We start from the raw sequence: 18764 nt of genomic DNA, 5'->3' as shown, positions 1-18764 counted from the left end.
TTGCTTTATTTCGACATATACTTTTATTCGGATTCCATATTGATACACCACTTAAATCACGTTGATTTTAATTTGTTTTCATCCTAGCTAATATCGTCCGCCACAAAACGCTGGGTATTATGGGAAAGGAATGTATGCTTTACATTTGATCGAACGTCACGTGGGGAAATAAATTCTTACTAAACAAATACTTTAAAAAAACCACATCTCATCGCACTTTGTTCTTCAGCCGATAACGCATCACGTAGAACGCACTGATGCGGAGCACCAAAAATATCACAACCAGCGCAATCACAGCCTCGACGAAGTCCGCACTCAGCATGTCGATTTCCTTGAGAAACTTCTTTGGCAGCACGAAATGGCAGTAGATTTCGTCGCACTCTAGCCGGTCCCGGTCGTAGCCGAAGATGGCAACGGTGGCACCCTGCAGGGCGTACTTCAGGAAGGACACATGGAACAGCCAGTGCATCACCGGGTGGGCGTCGTTCAGGTGGATGAAGAAGCCGGAGAAAATCAAAAACGGACAGATGAAGAAGGGTCCGAAGATGGCGCCGTTCTGTAAAGAGTTTCGAACTAGAATTTTCTACGCAAACAAAAGACAAAGTGATTACCTTGACGTTAAACAGTGACGCTACTAAAAGGCCCAATCCTTGGGCAACCCAAGCCACCATCAAGCAGATGACGGTGAACAGACCCATCCGGAAGGCTTCCGGCGGTTGGCCGGTCATGTAGTACGTGATGACGATGTAGGTCACGGTGCACAGAAGCTGAATCGGTATGTCGGCAACCGTCATCGCTATGTAGTAAGCCCGTAACGAATACCAGCGGTTGAAGTGCTCCCGGGTGATGATGGGCAGCTCGAGCGGAACTGGAAAGTAGTAATCGTACAATAAAATCGTTAAAATTTGAAGAACAATGATTTTTTTTTGACGTAGGACTACGTCTAACCGCACTATATTGAGATACATTCTGAGAAAACTAAAAACCAAGGTGTAACGCCGGAATGAAAGATTTCAAACGGTAATACTTGTGTAACCACATGATGGATTACAATGATCAATATGTCGTTGGATTGATAAAATGATGGACATTTTTGTGATACTTCAGTGATCATTATTACTTAATTGTTCAACAGTGAAAATTAGTGAAAACTTTCAAGATCGAATTTCCCCTACAATGAACCAATCACGTGCGCGCATGCCTGGCACAGACTTCATGAGTAGACACAAACCATGGCGCATGTAAACGTAAAATTGATTCTTGAAATGCCACGTCGTGATTGATTTTTTGTTACGCTTTCGGACATTTTAAACAACTATTCCATTTAAAATACAGCTTCGAAAAAGTATGAATATCCTTGGTTGGATGAAATTGAATTAACTATTCTTATACATTTTTCAAAAGTCTTGAAAAAGACTGTTTCTGAACTGCTTGATAAAGTTGTGTGCTGGGCTTCGGCAGATTCCTTCGCTGCAGCAAATTTGTTTACTACAAGTACTGCCCTTCCAAGCATAGTTGTCCCAGCGTGCATAAGTTTTGTGTAGAACATGGGACTACTATGATTGGAACGGCAGAGTAGCCTTTCGACAGCCCATCACTTTCATCACAACTATTTTTCTCCGTCTCCAGTGTTAGCGCTAGAATCAGTCAAATGATTAGAGTTCGTTGTCTAATCCGAACAGGAACATCCAGCGTTCCACTAGCTCCAAACAGAAATGCTGCGACCGTGACGCGCACAGGTCTAGCTCAAAATGCGAAATGACTGAACGCGCGGACGGTTCTTTTCCTTTTATACTCGCACACTGGCAACTGATAAGCTCCGCCCGGTTTAATTTTTCTTTCATTTCCTTAGCTGCATATGTTCCCGCAATCACACGCAATGAGAAATTATCTCAAGCAATCTGCGGCGGGACAAATGAATTCAATTTAAGTTTTGATTTATGACGGCTTGCCACTGCTCGTCAGAACCCCCAGAAACGATTTTAAAACACTAATAGCCATGAAATTCGATTTTGATCTTACATTACAACAGTATTGCTGCCGGTTGAAACAAGCTAGCGCACCGTTTCTGAAGCAAAACGAACCTGTTATTATTCACTGTCCATTCACTGGGCTCGAAATTTTTTAACAAGACAAGAACGAGACAGTATTGTCATTCGCAGGGTGAGGGTAGGGAGAAGCTTTGTGCTGGATATGTCGTTGCAATGAAACCTAATGAAAATAGAGCTGTGAAGAAATTAAAATCAATGATTTGAGCATGTAAAAATCAAAGATGTGGTAATTCTAGTTTTCTTTCCTCTTGCTCACTGTGTTGTGTGTCAATGAACGATTACTCGGAGTAGTCCTACGTCAATAATGCGGTTGTGTGTCAGATATAACCTTCTACTTTTTTTTATTTTCCTTTTTTCAAGAAGATGCTTAAAATGTCTCAAGAACTCTCATTAAAATTAAAATTGTTTGCTATTCTTTTGAAATTTAGCATTAAAGTTTTTGCTTTTATACTTTTGAGCTTTTTTACTATTGTTTAAATTATTAGCTAATTATATTAAGTTAATATCTATGGCGAAAATGGAAATATATGAAAATTAGTAGATACTCATTTTCCTCGATTTATGGATTTGAAACAATGAGAATAAGCATAAATTTTCTATCGTTATTTGTGTTTCATTTTTTTGTGATGCGAACTTCCCAAGTAACAATTTATGTGTCATCATACTCTTGAGAAATCTCTTAGAACTTATTTTGTACTGTAATACGCTTTGGAATCTGAAATATTTCTTGGGTTACTTATAGGGACGTTGCGATACCACCGAGACTAATACAGAATCGATCCTTCTACTTCCGATACTCGGATATTTGGTATCGATGTTTTTCTAGCGATACTTTATCAATATCGATACACACCTCTCAGTATCGAAAAGACCCAAAACAACCCTGTAAAGAAGAACGAACGAAGCAGAAAACTTGCTGTTTCCTCTGCCATTTTGATGCATCGTATGCATGCATGCCATCTCATCGGCAATGCCAATTTAACAGAAATTTCTGTAGATTAACCTACGGGAACGATCCGTTTCAACGGTCATGCAGATCCGAAGGTAAAATCTACAGAGCCATGCAAGCGGCTTTTTTCGAAAACAGGTTCAATTATTAAAGAAAAGCGTACCTAATCGACTTTCGACTAAGTTTCTGCAGAATCTGGTGTTTCTAGATTCAATAAACTTATAGACCATTTTACGAACTGACAGGTGTCACGTATTCTGCTGTTGATGTTACTTTTACGTGCGTTATGTCAGCGGTTCCGAGCTTTCTTTCAAAATTTCATTCATAGATAGAGTTCAGAACCATCTCGTAAAATGGTCTATATAAAAGGTTTAATTGAATTAAACGTTTTATCTTGAGGAATGAATAATAAGAAAGAGTTGACTTATATTTTGAATGAACTGGTATCGCACAACGATAAATTTAGGTATCGATACTTTAGCCTCGATACTATCGGAATATCAGTACTTGCTCTAGATACAGGTTTTGATCCTAAGTATCGATGCTTAATGGTATCGCAACGTCCTTAGTTACTTATACTGTAAGTAGTTGGCGAACTATTCATAACATATTTTTTTATATTGTGTTTTTTACGATGGACAGCTGTTACTAGAGTAAGTTTTTTACGGTAAAATTTTCAATATATTGTGGATCCTGAGAATAGTCCGATAAAAGGGCCGAAACCGATTGCTGTGAATTACTTCTAAAAAAGTTACAATTTTAATACTCAATATTTCTCAAATAAGAAAAGTTTTAGTTCATTAAAGGCAGACAGTGTGTGTAGCTGGGGAAGCGAAAAATAAGTGAACTGAAAATATGATACAGACTTGGAAAAATATACCACATCCAGACGGGACTTGAACCCACAATCTCCTTGTCTGCGGCATAGTGTTTTGACCAATCAAACTAATGGGAAGGTGATACTGTTCCACGATCTATATTATAAATATTTTTACAAGTCTGTTTCACATTTTCAATTCGCTTATTTTTCGCTTCCCCAGTTGCACACACTGTCTGCCATCAACGACCTTGAATGTTAACGGGTAAAAATCGATGTTAGAAATAGAATAGAAATTAGTTATACTAAAAAGGAAAAGTTTGCTCTTACTACTTCATTTTTGTCTGATTTCCAGCAACCGGAAGTTGCCACTTGCAATTTCAAAATGGAATCTGAGATTGACTTCCGGTCTCAGGACACTGTTTTGGTTCCAGGAATACCCATATTGAATGGTTTTTAATGGACATAACTCACAAAAATCATCCAATATGGGAGGCTGGAGGACGATTTTTGGCCTACGTGAATCATCATCATAATTGGACACTTGGACTTGTATTTCAAAATAATGTCTGGAGTCGATTTCCGCCCTCTAGGCATCATCCCAAGTAACACACGTAAACACAGAACAGTTGGCATAACTCCTCTGATACCACCTTCTGTTATAGATTTCAGTTGACATTACCTTTTCTATGACATCTCTATCACCAGAAAAGCGTAAAAATTGAAGGCTACTATAACAAGTACTGGTGCAATATTGAGTATTATATAGCTTCATGAAAGCAAGCCAACTTATTAGACAGAAGCTGCTAAATACATCTCGAGTACCAAAAGAAATGTAATACAAAGTTCTACGTGCGCGTCAAATTTTATGGTGAAACATTGTGTTTTACTTCTGAAAAAATTATACGCCTTTCACTGGATACCGTTTTCTATTTGTCAATAAGTGGAAAACGGATTATGCATTACAGAATGTTCGCTGATTTATTTCATTGCGAAGAGTCAATTTACCTCACCACCGCATGGGCTAAGTTCGTAAACAACTATCTGGCATCTCTTTCTTACATGCGTAGTTAATCGCAATGTCGTTTTTTTTGGGTAGATCTGCACTGACCCAGTGCAATAAAGAAATTCGCGCATTCGTTGGTCAGAATTTGCCATAACAAAGCGCATGAGCAAATGCGTTGCTATGACAACGCAAATGTATTGTTACGCGCAGTGCAACTAGATCGACAATCGTCTCGTCAGTGGCACTTTCAATTATTATTATTATTATTATTATTATTATTATTATTATTATTATTATTATTATTATTATTATTATTATTATTATTATTATTATTATTATTATTATTATTATTATTATTATTATTATTATTTATTTGTAAAGTCATCTGACACATGTATGGTCCTAATGATAAAATAAATCTAAGTTACAAACATAATTACACTAAACATCTTAAAATAGTTGTCGTCTACAAGAGAGTCGTCGTTTAAAGGCACCAATCGAAATCCCAAAGTCGAAAAGTTCGTAGACAGCATTGAATTGTGCGGCCATAAATCGAATTGGATTAAACAGCCCATAGTTCACTCTGCTTGGCTCGAGGTACAGGAAGTCTCTTGTGCGGAGTGGTCTCTCGGGTGCGTAAAGGTTCATCTGTTGTAGTATTGCAGGGCAGTCAATTTGTCCGGAAAGGATTTTAGCAACAAAAACGGCTTGAGCAGTAGTTCGTCGCTGCTCGAGTGTTTCAAGTCCTAGTAGCTTACATCGAGCTTCATACGAGGGTAAGTCCAACGGGTTGTTCCAGGGTAGCATGCGAAGTGCGTATCGAAGAAATTTTCTCTGGACAGACTCGATTCTAGCGATCCAGTTTGCTTGTGATGGGCACCAGACTACCGAGCAAGACTCGAGGATAGAGCGCACTAGCGAACAGTAGAGCGATCGAAGGCAGTAAGGATCCAGAAACTCATTAGCTATCTTGAAAATAAATCCCAGCTGACGATTAGCCTTTGAGATCATTTCATCAAAGTGTAGACGAAATGTTAGCGCACAATCAAGTCTTACACCTAGATCACGAATGTGAGCTACCCGTTGCAATGTATGATTAAGTATGGTGTAATCGAATAAGACTGGATTCAGCTTGCGGTGAAATGTTATTACGTTGCACTTCGGAACACTTAGTGTCAACAGATTCTTCGTACACCATGCCTCAAATTCGTTGATCAAACGTTGTAGTTCCAGACAGTCGGATAAGGCTTTGACTACCGCGAATATTTTTACATCATCTGCGTAAAATAGGCGACACCCAGGTGGCAGTAAAGAGGAAACTTCGTTAATGAACAGAGTGAAAAGCAGGGGACCTAAATTGCTTCCTTGTGGGACGCCAGAAAGATTCGTGAAATATTCTGACTCTTCCGAACCAATTTTCACGCAGAGATCTCGGTCCGTCAGGTATGATTTTCTCATCTAGCCATGTTTCAGTCAGTACGATGATGTCGAATTCGGATTCAGCCACACCGATGAACACTTCGTCGATTTTAGTGCGTAATCCACGAACGTTTTGGTAATAAATCGATATACCATCCTTCATCGTACCACGTGCAGATGGCGCAGATGGTGGAAGAGATCTCGGTCCGTCAGGTATGATTTAATCCATTTTACGAGATCACCAGAAACCCCAAGTTTCTCTATCCTACTCAGTAGAATTCCGTGGTTGACTCGATCGAAAGCAGCTTTCAGGTCTGTGTAAACAGCGTCTACTTGTTCCCCGTCACCCAGACGGCTCAAACAAAAAGAGACAAATTGAGTCAAATTCGTTGCTACAGATCTTTTGGGAAAGAAGCCGTGCTGATCCACGGAAATGTATTGAGAGCTACAAACACTCCGCGATAGTTTTCGATATTTCGTTTGTCTCCTTTTTTGTGTACTGGAAACATTATCGATTTCTTCCACATCGTTGGAAATGTTTTCTGCTGAAGGGAAGATTCAGTATAATAACTAGACGTCGAATAGGCGCTGCCATGCATTTTTTGAGTACGCAAGAAGGAATCCCGTCAGGTCCAGCAGAACACGAATATTTCAGTTTTTTATAGCTTTTTCAACTAGATGATCGGTCACGTGGAAGATATTCAACTGAAGGAGATCACGTGGAGTGTTTTCGATAGCAGCGTTTATCTGTGCGTCTGAAGCAATGACCGAATTAAACGTATCCTTGAAATGCGCAGCAAAAAGTTCGCATTTTTCGCGCGATGTGCTGGCCTCTTCGTCTTTTAGAAACATGCATACTGGTAAACCTTCCTCTTTTTTCTTAGAAGTCACAAATGACCAGAACAGTTTCGGGTTTTTACGAAGGCTTGCTTGCTTGTGCAAGGTATATCGTCGGTACAAGAAACGATTGTAGGAGCGGTAATTATTACTAGCCAAGCTGAACTGCTGTTTAGAGAGTGGGCAGCGTAGTCTACTGTAAGCACGTAAAGCAGAGGATCTCAGACGTTTCAAACGTCGCAAATGTGCATTGCCCCAAGGTGGCTTTCGAGGAGGTTGGCGGACAGGTACCGAGTCTGATATCAGTTGTTTCAAAATATGTGTGAAGTGATTGACCGCATCGTCAACATTTTCGAACAACTCTAAGCGACGCCAATCGACACGCATAAGTGCCGCACTGAGGGACGCGAAATCAGCTCTACCAAAATCCAGGTTATTTTCGTCCCGAGTTTCAACGAATTCAATGGGTGCGGAGGGTTGAACAGTAATTTCGATTGCGGGGTGGTCAGCGTCAAGTGAAGTCAATGGATCAGCAGCTTCCCGAACGCAGCAAACCGGGAACGTACATTCATTGACCAAAACTGAGTCAAGTAGGCGAGAATTTCTGTTTGTAACATGATTGATCTTCACGAAGCCCTGCTCACTATAACCATCCAGGAGAGATGCACAAGTAACAGATATACGAGACTTCAAACTGTCAACTGTTGGTGGCGCATTCATCGGGAAGCTCCAAACTAAACCTGATTGATTATAATCATCAAATAACAATACCAGATCACATAGACTAAGGTTGGAGGTAATTGCTTCTACTGAACGTATGTGGTCCCTGATGCAAATTTGGTCACCTCTGCGGTTTGGAGGCAGATAAATGACGCCAACACTCAGTGATTGATGCGGTAGCTTCACTCTGATCCAAATCTGCTCGAGCGTGTTACAGATAGGAATAGGGTCGATATATGCACTCAATCTTGCTGACACAGCAATAAGTACGCCGCCGCCACGTGATTTGTTGCTGTTTTGTGAACTCCGGTCACAACGAAATACTTAAAAAATTCCCGCCAAACAATTGCGCTGAGTAGATTTTCTCATCTAGCCATGTTTCAGTCAGTACGATGATGTCGAATTCGGATTCAGCCACACCGATGAACACTTCGTCGATTTTAGTGCGTAATCCACGAACGTTTTGGTAATAAATCGATATACCATCCTTCATCGTACCACGTGCAGATGGCGCAGATGGTGGAAGAGTAACGCAACTGGAAGATGAAGCCTCCTCAGAGAGTAAACCAATGTCAACGGTAGAATACTTGCCGGAGCTGGCATCCTGGAAGATCCCACCACTCCCACCACCCATTCCGACTGGTGCGGCTGCCCCGGCTGGGCATTTCATACACAGTTTTTCTAATAGTGTGAACATCTGGAAGACAACTTGAAAACAAGTGCCATTCATGTAATAGTTATTGTTCGCTTAACCCATGCTATTGAAAAACATCTCCAAAACCAGGAAAAACCGAGCTTGTTTTCGAAATGTGGTTGAATCACTGATGAAAAACAACTCGCAAATGATGTATTTTAAGTTGCTTTTTGTGCAGTTTTGATAACATCATAAACACAAGTTACAGACGAGCAGCGGCAGTTTATATTCAATAATCTATATAATACAATTATGCTATAAAAGAACATCTCGAGAATAAGGATATAACAACACAAATTTTCAATTGCGCTTATAGTACTCTTATATGACTACTGTCATTGTGAATTCTTTTCTAACATGTTTTGTGTGTTACTTGGGATCCTAGGTGGTATTCGGCGATATAAAACTGTTTTTCAGAAACCGGTATACGTCTTCTCGAAATCCAAAGGGGCATCTGGTGTCGATTGTGGGCCTCTAGATATTACTCCGGTACCAAAAATATTCATATTGGGTGATGTTTGTTTTTGTTTTCAGCTCTCATTTATCAAAAATAACGTTCGAAACTGTCTTGATATTTTTCAATAGTAAATTATAAAATTATAATTTTGCTGCATATTGATGAACGCGTTGCCAATTTTCCAATCGATTGTTGCAAAAAAGAAAGAAAGAAATCCGTTCTGTTGAAAATAATATTTAAGGAATATGCCCGATATGCGAAAACCCCTGAATACAAATTTTCAAGATGAACTATTCAAACGGTTTAAAAATAATGAGAATAATAAAATTCCCCTTCCTTTTAACTATTCCGTGGAATAAAGCAAAGTCTAAAATGACGGAGTAATGTCGTAAAACCATGCTTCATACTATGAGGCGCCTTATTCCCTTATTCCGTACACTTTGTATGAAAATATGAAAAACTAATAAATATAAGAAAATTTTTCAAAAAATATGATTGATGATGATTTCCTGAATACAGAAAAGCACCTCAAAACATCCATCTTGAAATTTATCAATATTATTCTCAATTTCGATACGAGCCGCACGAAATTGAGGCGCCTCGCAGTATTCGAAAACACATTTTCAAGAAGATTTTTTTTAATAGCTTGCATGTAATGAACTTTGATACATCCCTTCTCCCTTGACTACGCCACTGGGATACAGAAAAATCTTTGTCAAAGAAACATACTTGAAAACCAACCTATACGAATTGGCACGGTAGTCAAGTTAGCTTTTAAGGAGTTCATTAATAATAAATTTGCCATCGACTCTTCCTTGCCACGCCAATGAAATACATTTAAAGTCGCTAAAATACCACATCCATATCACCCGAATTTAATTATGATCGGTTCAACGGTTTCAAAATTGTTAAAAAAAGTGAGAGAGAGTGACATCTTTCACCCCCTCCGCATACTAACTACGCCAATGAGATACAGAAAAGTCTCAAATAACACAGTAACACCACAGAAATATACCTCTCACTGAAAAACTCTGTACCTTAAGTTGTATGGCCATCGTGGAAAACATTTTCAAATTTATAAAGTACAAATCGAATCCCCCTTGCCTACGCTTATGAGATAGAGCGAAACTAATATTCTAGTGTTACTTCCAATGCTCGGAAAGCTCTGTGTGCACATTTTCACGAAAATCGATTCAGTAATTTTTGAATCTAAAGGGAACAGTCAGACAGACATTTGCATTTATAACGTTTGCGGTAGGAAAAATTGATGGCGAAAACAGTGAAGCTACTCCGTTCTGAAGTGTGTGCGTTCGAAGAACGGTACCCAGTCGCGTCGAAAGAGGATATCGTGCAGTAATTCGTGGACAACATCTTGGCACCATTGGACAACAATCAGAGCATTGAAAGAATACCCGGTTCCGGATGGCCTATGCCCCTGGGCCACAAGAAACTCCAAAGGATGCTGAAGAGGATGATCGAGAGAAAAGTGGCTACATCGTTGCGTGCGCTTGGCCGGGAGCTCGGTACAACCGGCCAAACAGTGGAAAATTATCTAGCGAACATGGACATACCTGCCAGGAAGCATCAGTCCCGTCCACTAGTTTCAGATCTGCAGGGAATGACGCAGCGGTAGCGCATGAATAAGATGTTCAAGTCGATTTCCCCGGCAAATCACGACGTGGCGGTGGTGATGGACGACAAGACCAATCTCACCCTGGATGGCAACGACTGGCAAGGCACTTCGTATTTTCCTTCACCCACGAAAGAAGAGAACTCCGAGGTGGAGTTCATTTCTTACACAAAGTTTCCCAAGAAGGTGCTGCTGTGGCTGACAATCAGCGAGAATGGGATGTCAAAGCTGCTCTTGGTAGTGGACAGAGAAATTTATATCACAAAGTACCTGGTTTACTGCTTGAGCTGCTTTACTCAAGATCAAGCATTATTCAAGCAAATGGAACCAAATTTGGCAGCTTCTTAAAAGCAAGAAATATTTCCCTAGTGGTTTGATACCCTACCCTTCTCTGAAACGGGGGACTCCCATACAAATGAAACATAAATTTTTGCATACATCAAGGACTAATCAAGCAAATGGAACTAAATTTGGCACGCAGAAATTTGTGGGAGCACGAAATATTCCTATAATGGTACGACACCCCTCCCTTTCCTGAAAGGGAGAAGCTTCATATAAATGAAACACAAGTTTCTGTATAACTCAAGAACTGATCAATCGAGAAAGAGACCAAATTTGACATGTGGAGGTTTTTGAGTACAAGAGATATATATGTGGAAGTTGAGGACCCCTCCTCCGCTAAAAGGAAGGTATACAAATTATACACAAATTTCTGTATAACTCAAAAACTGATCAAGCAAATAAAACCAAATTTGACATGTTTAGGTTCTAGGGGACAAGACATGTTTTCATGGCGGTTCTTAGAAAGAGAGGGTTCCCATACAAATCAAACACAAAATTCTACACAACTAGAGAATCAATGGAACCAAATTTGAAATGTGAGGATTACACAATAGTGGTAAAGGAGGAGTAAAAAATGTTTCTATGATGATTCGATACTCCCTACTCTGGAAAGGTAGGAGGGGGAGGGCGGTCCCGGAAAATAGCTTGAAATGATCGATATGATGCACAGAAACCAAATCTTGATCCTAGAGACCATTATGAATTCCAGGATAGCGTCTTCCGGTTTCTGGAAAACAGACCAAATTGGCCGAATAGCACCCAATACGGGTATTTCCGGAACCAGAATAATACCCAGAGGCCAGAAAATAAAATCCATTATGTCAACTCACTTCGCGTTGTTAATTTTTTTCGCCATTTCCTCAATTCCACAAGTCGCAAAAAAACTTATTTTGCATGAAATAAGCATATACGAAACATGCACCTCATTCCGGGTTGCCAAACTGAGGAACTAGACTGATGGTGTTCTCAGACAATATAATTCTTTTCATGGCGCTTGGAAACAGAAAGCATGAATGCGGCATTCTCAGTCACGCAACGGTTTATAACGCAGTTGCGTGTTGCATATTGCACTTGCGCGGCTGGGGTACAATATTCCGTTCGAGATGGATGGAAGCTGATAGTAGGAGGTGCATTTTTTCAGTCGTGTAACGCAGTCGCATGTTGCATATTGATATTTGATATTATGATTTTTTGAACCGAAAGCAGATTTCTACAGGGCTCAAAGAGCCATGGCTGAATAGGTATAATATTCTGTCGACCGTACGAGGGAAAGCATTTATGAATCTCATGCATGAATGCAGCTCAACTCTGATTAGGCTAAATCTGCGTTTCTACAAGGCTCAACATTTCGGCTCGGGAGAGGCTGTTAGTATCAGCTTAGCTTACAATAGTTGGCATAACCAAATTAAAATTTACCGCATTGAGGTTAGGGTTTGCAATCCCGGGAACTATTTCCCGGGAATTGCCATTTCCCGGGATTCCCGGATCCCGGGAATAGGAATAGTGATTCGCGGGATTCCCGAGTTCCTCGGAAAATTTTCCATACAAATATTGCAATAAAACTGAATATCGTATCAAAACACGAAACTTACGTCGTAGAAGTGTGGAGCAGCTTCATAGTGTGCATTATACGAAGCAAACATTTGCTTGAAACGACGATCAATATTTGCTTGCCGTGTAATATCAAATTATTTGCTTAATTTATTTGTCAAAAATATATACTGTCTTATTCAGTAAACGATAAATTAAGAAATATTTTCTTCGTCTCATGTCTTATTTTGCTAGTGAGATTACTACTAAGCGGATAGTTGCTCGATTTTTTCTTTGTTTATTGACAAAAAAATTTTGAAACCTGTAAATTGATGAAAAAAAAATTGAAACCCGTAAATCAATGCGACCATAAATAAACAAATTAATAAAACTCAGTCATTTTACATTGACTTGGGTCGTGGCCGCGATTTCACATTAATTACGAAGGCATTCAAATGCTCTAAAATCTGGTTGCCAAACACTCAGCTTTATCTTCAACAAACTAAAAGTATTGGACACTTCAGTTTCTAATGAAAGGTAGCAAGAGCGGGAATCAGTGATTTAGAAGTATTTAAGAAATCAGACACCAGCGGTGATTCAGCGATCTTAAGAAAAGTTTTACGGAAGGGAACTACATTATTTGGGCCTAACGAAAATTGTCAGCGGATCTGAGGCGATTGATAGACGATTGTTCATGAATTCCTGGAGTGAACTTGAATAAATTTTGTTCTTTAATTGATAATTGAATTGTAAACGATAGTTTGAAACTTTTTATTAATAAACTTTATTTGAAATCTCATTTTTGCTAAGGATTTTTCCTTTCCCGGTTCCCGGGAATTCCCGGGAAATGAGATTTTCCATTCCCGTTTCCCGAGAAATCAAAACCTAATTGGGGTAGGTGCGTAATTTTCCAATCGATTGCTTCAAGTAGCTGTGCGGCTGGGGACATCAACATTTCGTTCGTGCTGACGGTGACTAGTTGAAGACATGAGAATTGAATCAAAATGGTACAGTGAAGTTGAATCATCTATCTTAAGATGTTCTTACATTTTGGATGGAAGGTATTACACTGCGTACGATATCCACAATGACATAACCACATCCTTTGTCTCGCCTGGTTTTCGGGTTAGAGTGATTTGAGCCATTGGCGAATCCTGCTCTTTGGAAAACCAGCCCAATAATGTCGAATACCATCTAACATTGATAAGCCTACAATCGACCCTAGTTTCGGGAAAACAGCCCAAAATGGCTGAATATAACCAGAATGATTTTTTAAGGCCGGAAATTTACTCCACATGTCATTTCAAACCCAAGATGACGAACATCGATTTCTGAAAAACTGCCCAAAATGACTGAATACCATCCCATAAAGAGATTTCCGTAATCGGTATGATGCACATGAACCAAAAATTGACCTCAGATGCCATTTCAAATCTTTTCTGGGCCACGATAGTATTTCTAAAGAGTTTATTTATTGGTGTTAGACAAAATTTATTTACTGAAACACATCCAGGTCTATGAATCAAAGAATTGTTGCGGAGAAGAAGTTTGTTTCGAACTCATCATTTGCGATCACTCTCGAATGCAACTGTTCATTTAAGGTTATAGACAGCCTTATGTAGTTTTACGTCAAACTTGCGGTCTCACCACCCTTTCTGATCATTGAATTTATACTTAAAACATTTCGCTTTTCCAGCATCCAACTACAATTTTTTTTTTCGAAACAATTCGATTGATTTCATGCTCCCAGTATTTCTGAGCTTAATGTTGATGAAAGAAAACCTCATTACGAATTTGTTTCCGAATATCTTTCAGAATCACATGGTTCACATAATTGAGTACACTCCCAATCTGTGCGGTGGAAAACGAAAATGTCGACGATTTGAATTTTATCTTCCAAACACAGTCTGGTTTGCTGTCATAGAAGCTCACAGCAACATAAATTAACTGTACAAATAGAAGATAAATTGTAAAGTATGTTGGTTACTGTTTGAATAATCGGTAAAAAATAAGTTCAATTGTGGTGTATTTGTAATAAATTTTGAAAAAAGCTATCAAAGCAGCTTTTATCTATATCATGTTTTATTAAAAATTTGTGTTATATGATTTTCCACGTGTTTCAATTTATATTTTTCTGTTTCAATTAAGGTATAATTATAAAGAAAGCTTCGGTGTTATTCCGACTTGTTTTGGGATTAATATTTCTTGTTGGTTTTTGGAATCTATTTAATATAAATAATCCTGGAACAAGCCAAACATCGCGAAAAAAGTGTTTCTAAGAGTCAGGAGACTATAAAAGAGAACGATCCTAAATTATTTAGGAAGTAAAGAAGTTAAGCTCCAAAAAAAAAAGCGGAAGCGCCCTATGAGAAAATGATCCAGAATCGAGCTCAAAGATAAAAAACTCTTCTGAAGGCCAAAGAGGCAAAAAGAAAATTGAGCTCAGAATAGCGGGAAAACGTTTCTTGAGGCCAGCAAAGAGCAAAGAATAAAATGAACTCAAATTAAGCTAAGAGTTAAGAACAAACGTTTCTAAAGGCCAGAAAAGCCTGCGAAAAGAGTGCTCCCTATATTAAACTTCGAATTGTCACAAAAAATCTCTAAGACGAAAGACGACTGAAAAAAGATCCCATATCGGGCTCAGCGTTGCAGGAAACACGTTATTGCAGGCCGAAAATGACCAAGAAAATTATCCCAAATTGGGCTTAGAATTGCCAAAATCGCTCTAAAAACCAGAAAAGATAAAAAAACATTGAGCACAGAATAGCGACCAAACGAGTCTAAAGGTCAGAGATGACCATGAGAAAATATTTCTAAGTTCAGTTGAAAACGGAAAACGCATCGATGAGCCAGAAAAGTCATATGTGGAAGGGTGGGGGGTTGCGAAAGAGTTTAAAAAAATCTGATTTATCTGATTCTAGAAATATACTGCTTAAATTTTTTGCGTGCGATACGTCTTGACGTTAAGTAATTGAAATGGCAGTTTTGATCATAGACCACAATTTTGCAAAATGGCGTGAGGGTGAACTATCAGGAAAAGAAGAGACGCCAACTTTCTACATTTATTCTTTCTGGTTGTTTGTAACGTTCCAAGAACACGACCGCCAGCGTCACCTGCATGGAGTAATTCTCTTTTACGATCATTGAAACGTGTGCGAAATGCACTCCAGCGTAAACTTCGCCGCCAACGAACGCCTGACAACAAAAGAGATTTTCAGTCAGCCGGTAACGCGTACCGTTCATTGAATGCCACTTTATATAAATCCTACGTATTGCGTGTGCAGATAAAATTAAGAGCAAATCCTAGTGGTTTTTGGCGGTTTATCAATTCGAAGCGGAAAAGTGCTGCTATTCCAAAAAATGTATATTTTGAGAATCAGGTCTCAGCGTCAGCTGTAGAATCAAGTCAGTTATTCGCAAAACATTTTGCATCTGTTTTTGAAGCAAATTGCGCTTCTGAACTAGAAATCGTTGAAGCCATTCGTAACGTTCCTAGCGACCTCATTGATCTGGGAGTGTTTGCCGTGACTTCAGATATGATTTTGTCAGCAACAAAAAAGTTGAAGCGATCGTATGTACCTGGTCCCGATGGTCTACCTGCAATTTTAATATGCCGATGTATTGGTAATCTAGTGAAACCATTAAGTTCTATTTTCAACCGCTCACTGGAACAAGCCAAATTCCCTCGTATTTGGAAGAAATCATTTATGACACCCGTGTTCAAAAAAGGAGATCGATATGACGCGACTAATTATCGTGGCATCACAAGTCTTTCGGCAGTCTCTAAATTATTTGAGATAATAATGAGCAGGGTAATTCTTAATGCGACAAAATGCTACATATCTGTCGACCAGCATGGCTTCATGCCAGGTCGATCAGTAACAACAAATTTGCTGAATTTTACGTCAGACTGCATCATAGCTCTGGAAAAGAAAGCGCAAGTTGACGTAATCTATACGGACTTAAAGGCGGCGTTTGATAAAATCGACCATAAAATACTTCTGCACAAGCTGACTCGCCTTGGTGTTTCTTCGCAACTAACGTCTTGGTTGGAATCCTATTTAACGGAGCGGGAACTTCGTGTCAACATTGGCGGTTTTGTTTCAAGACCATTTTCAAACAAATCGGGAGTGCCTCAAGGTAGCAACCTCGGCCCGCTACTGTTTATTTTATTTTTTAACGACGCAGCCTTTGTTCTGAAAAAAGGTTTTAAGATGCTATATGCTGACGACTTTTTTTTTTTTTTTATTTTTTTTTTTTTTAAAGGGGGGATTTGTTAGTAGCTTAAGTATTTATGATAAATATTAGTAAATAATGAGTATGTGTGTCCAATCACAAATGGTGACTTCTCAACACTGTTAGAAATTTGTAATTTTAATTGTTAGCATTTGTTTGCTTTCGCAATTAGGACTTATCATTCGTAGGGATTTAAACCTTGTCAGAAAAGGGGAAGTAAACTTACAACTAACTTAATTGCTAACTTATTGGCTATACAGAGAGCTTATCGTAGCAATTGAGGATTGCAACGATTTTTGTCGAAAATTGTTAATAATTTTATTTGACATAGCTTCTAATGGTTCAACACCAGTAAGTCTATGTAATTCGAGTATACCAAATCAAGGAGGACGCTTCAAAATCATTTTCAGAATTTTATTCTGAATCCTTTGGAGCGTTTTCTTCCTTGTTGAACAGCAACTTGACCAGATCGGTACAGCATAAAGCATTGCTGGTCTAAAAATTTGTTTGTAAATCAAAAGTTTGTTCTTTAAACAAAGTTTAGAAATCCTGTTAATGAGAGGATATAAACATCTCGTATATTTGATGCACTTGGCTTGTATACTCTCAATGTGCTCTTTGAAAATAAGTTTTTTATCATAAATTAGTCCCAAGTACTTAACCTTGTCGGACCAACTTAAAATAACCCCATTCATCTTGACAACGTGATTATTGTTTGGCTTGAGGAAAGAAGCCCTAGGCTTATGCGGAAATGCTGACGACTTAAAAATCTATATTGAAGTGCGGACTGAAGAGGATTGTCGGCTTCTACAAGACTCGCTAACCATGTTTGCTGATTGGTGCCGCAGGAATAAACTAACAATTAGCATCAATAAATGTCAGGTCATATCGTTTCACCGCACATCACAGTCGATATTGTTTGATTATAGCATTGAAGGGAAAATCATCCCCAGAGTCACCGAAGTGTCCGATTTGGGAGTTAAACTGGACTCTAGAATGAGTTTTGACTCACACCGAACAGCGATCATTTCCAAAGCAACGCGGCAGTTAGGTTTCCTGTCTAAGATTGCCAAGGACTTCTCGGACCCACACTGCTGGAAGTCATTGTATTGTGCTCTCGTCCGCCCAATTCTAGAGAATGCGTCAATCGTGTGGCAACCGCATCAACTTTCGTGGAGCCTTAGAATCGAACGTATCCAGAAGCGGTTCATTCGTCTTGCACTGCGAAATCTGCCTTGGAGGAATCCCGATAGTTTGCCACCCTATCCTGACAGATGCCGACTACTGGCTCTCGATACACTGGAACAACGAAGGAAACTGCAACAAATTTTGTTCGTGGCGAAAATTTTGTACGGTGCAATTGATGCCCCCAAACTACTTGAAAAGATGAACTTTCGCGTACCTTATAGGACTCTTCGGAATACATCGTTATTACAGCCAACCTTTCACCGGACTTTGTTTGGTCAAAACGAGCCGACTTTGGCATGCATTCGAGCGTTCACAGCTGTGGAAGAGCAGTTTGATTTTAATGAGACAATTGGACGATTCGTAAATAGGATTAGATCTGTGATACATTAGACTAATTTTATTCATTAAGACTTTATTTGTCAGATGAATTATACAAAATACAAATACAAATACAAATTTATTGATGGGGGCAAAATGTTCCCCTTGGGAAAAATATTGGGGGGCAAAAAGTGCCTCGCCCCCCCAAAGTTGGCCCCAATGCCAATAAGAAACATGAATGAGTCTAGATAAAAAAAAATATTCTAGCTTAAACTCAGAATTACGGAAAATGTTCTGAAAACCTTAAGAGATAATAAAAATCCCTAAATAAGCTTAGAATCGCGAAAATGGCTTGTGAAAACATGAAAAGACCACAAAAGAAAAAATCGTCAGTGCGTCTTGAACTGTCCTACAGATCAGACGTTTTTTCGGTTGCTTGTGGACTGGTCTTTGACTGCCTATAGCTTCAAAGTTTGTGTTTTGTCAGTGTGTCTTTTAAAGACTACCTGAAAGTTATTTCCCATCAGTCTTTCTCAAGACTACCTACTTTTGAATTTAACATTTGTTTTA

The 18764-nt window shown here is 39.1% G+C and overlaps 1 protein-coding gene across 1 annotated transcript in view; it reads right to left on the bottom strand.

The window, feature by feature from the left end:
* Positions 1-4: 4 nt before the first annotated feature.
* LOC129732594 (ATP-binding cassette sub-family G member 4-like) overlaps positions 5-18764 on the bottom strand; it is a 58414-nt gene continuing 39654 nt past the window's right edge. Inside the window, exons 6-7 of the mRNA XM_055693587.1 lie at positions 612-868; positions 5-556 (exon numbers count right to left, since the gene is read on the bottom strand). Coding sequence (XP_055549562.1) covers positions 209-556; positions 612-868 — 605 coding nt within the window. The 3' untranslated portion in view covers positions 5-208. The remainder of the gene's footprint in view (positions 557-611; positions 869-18764) is intronic.

The sequence above is a fragment of the Wyeomyia smithii genome, chromosome 3 (genome assembly GCF_029784165.1).
Source record: "Wyeomyia smithii strain HCP4-BCI-WySm-NY-G18 chromosome 3, ASM2978416v1, whole genome shotgun sequence".
Lineage (NCBI taxonomy): Eukaryota > Metazoa > Arthropoda > Insecta > Diptera > Culicidae > Wyeomyia > Wyeomyia smithii.
The sequence above is the reverse complement of the archived record's forward strand: the minus strand, read 5'-3'. Positions and strand labels throughout refer to the sequence as shown.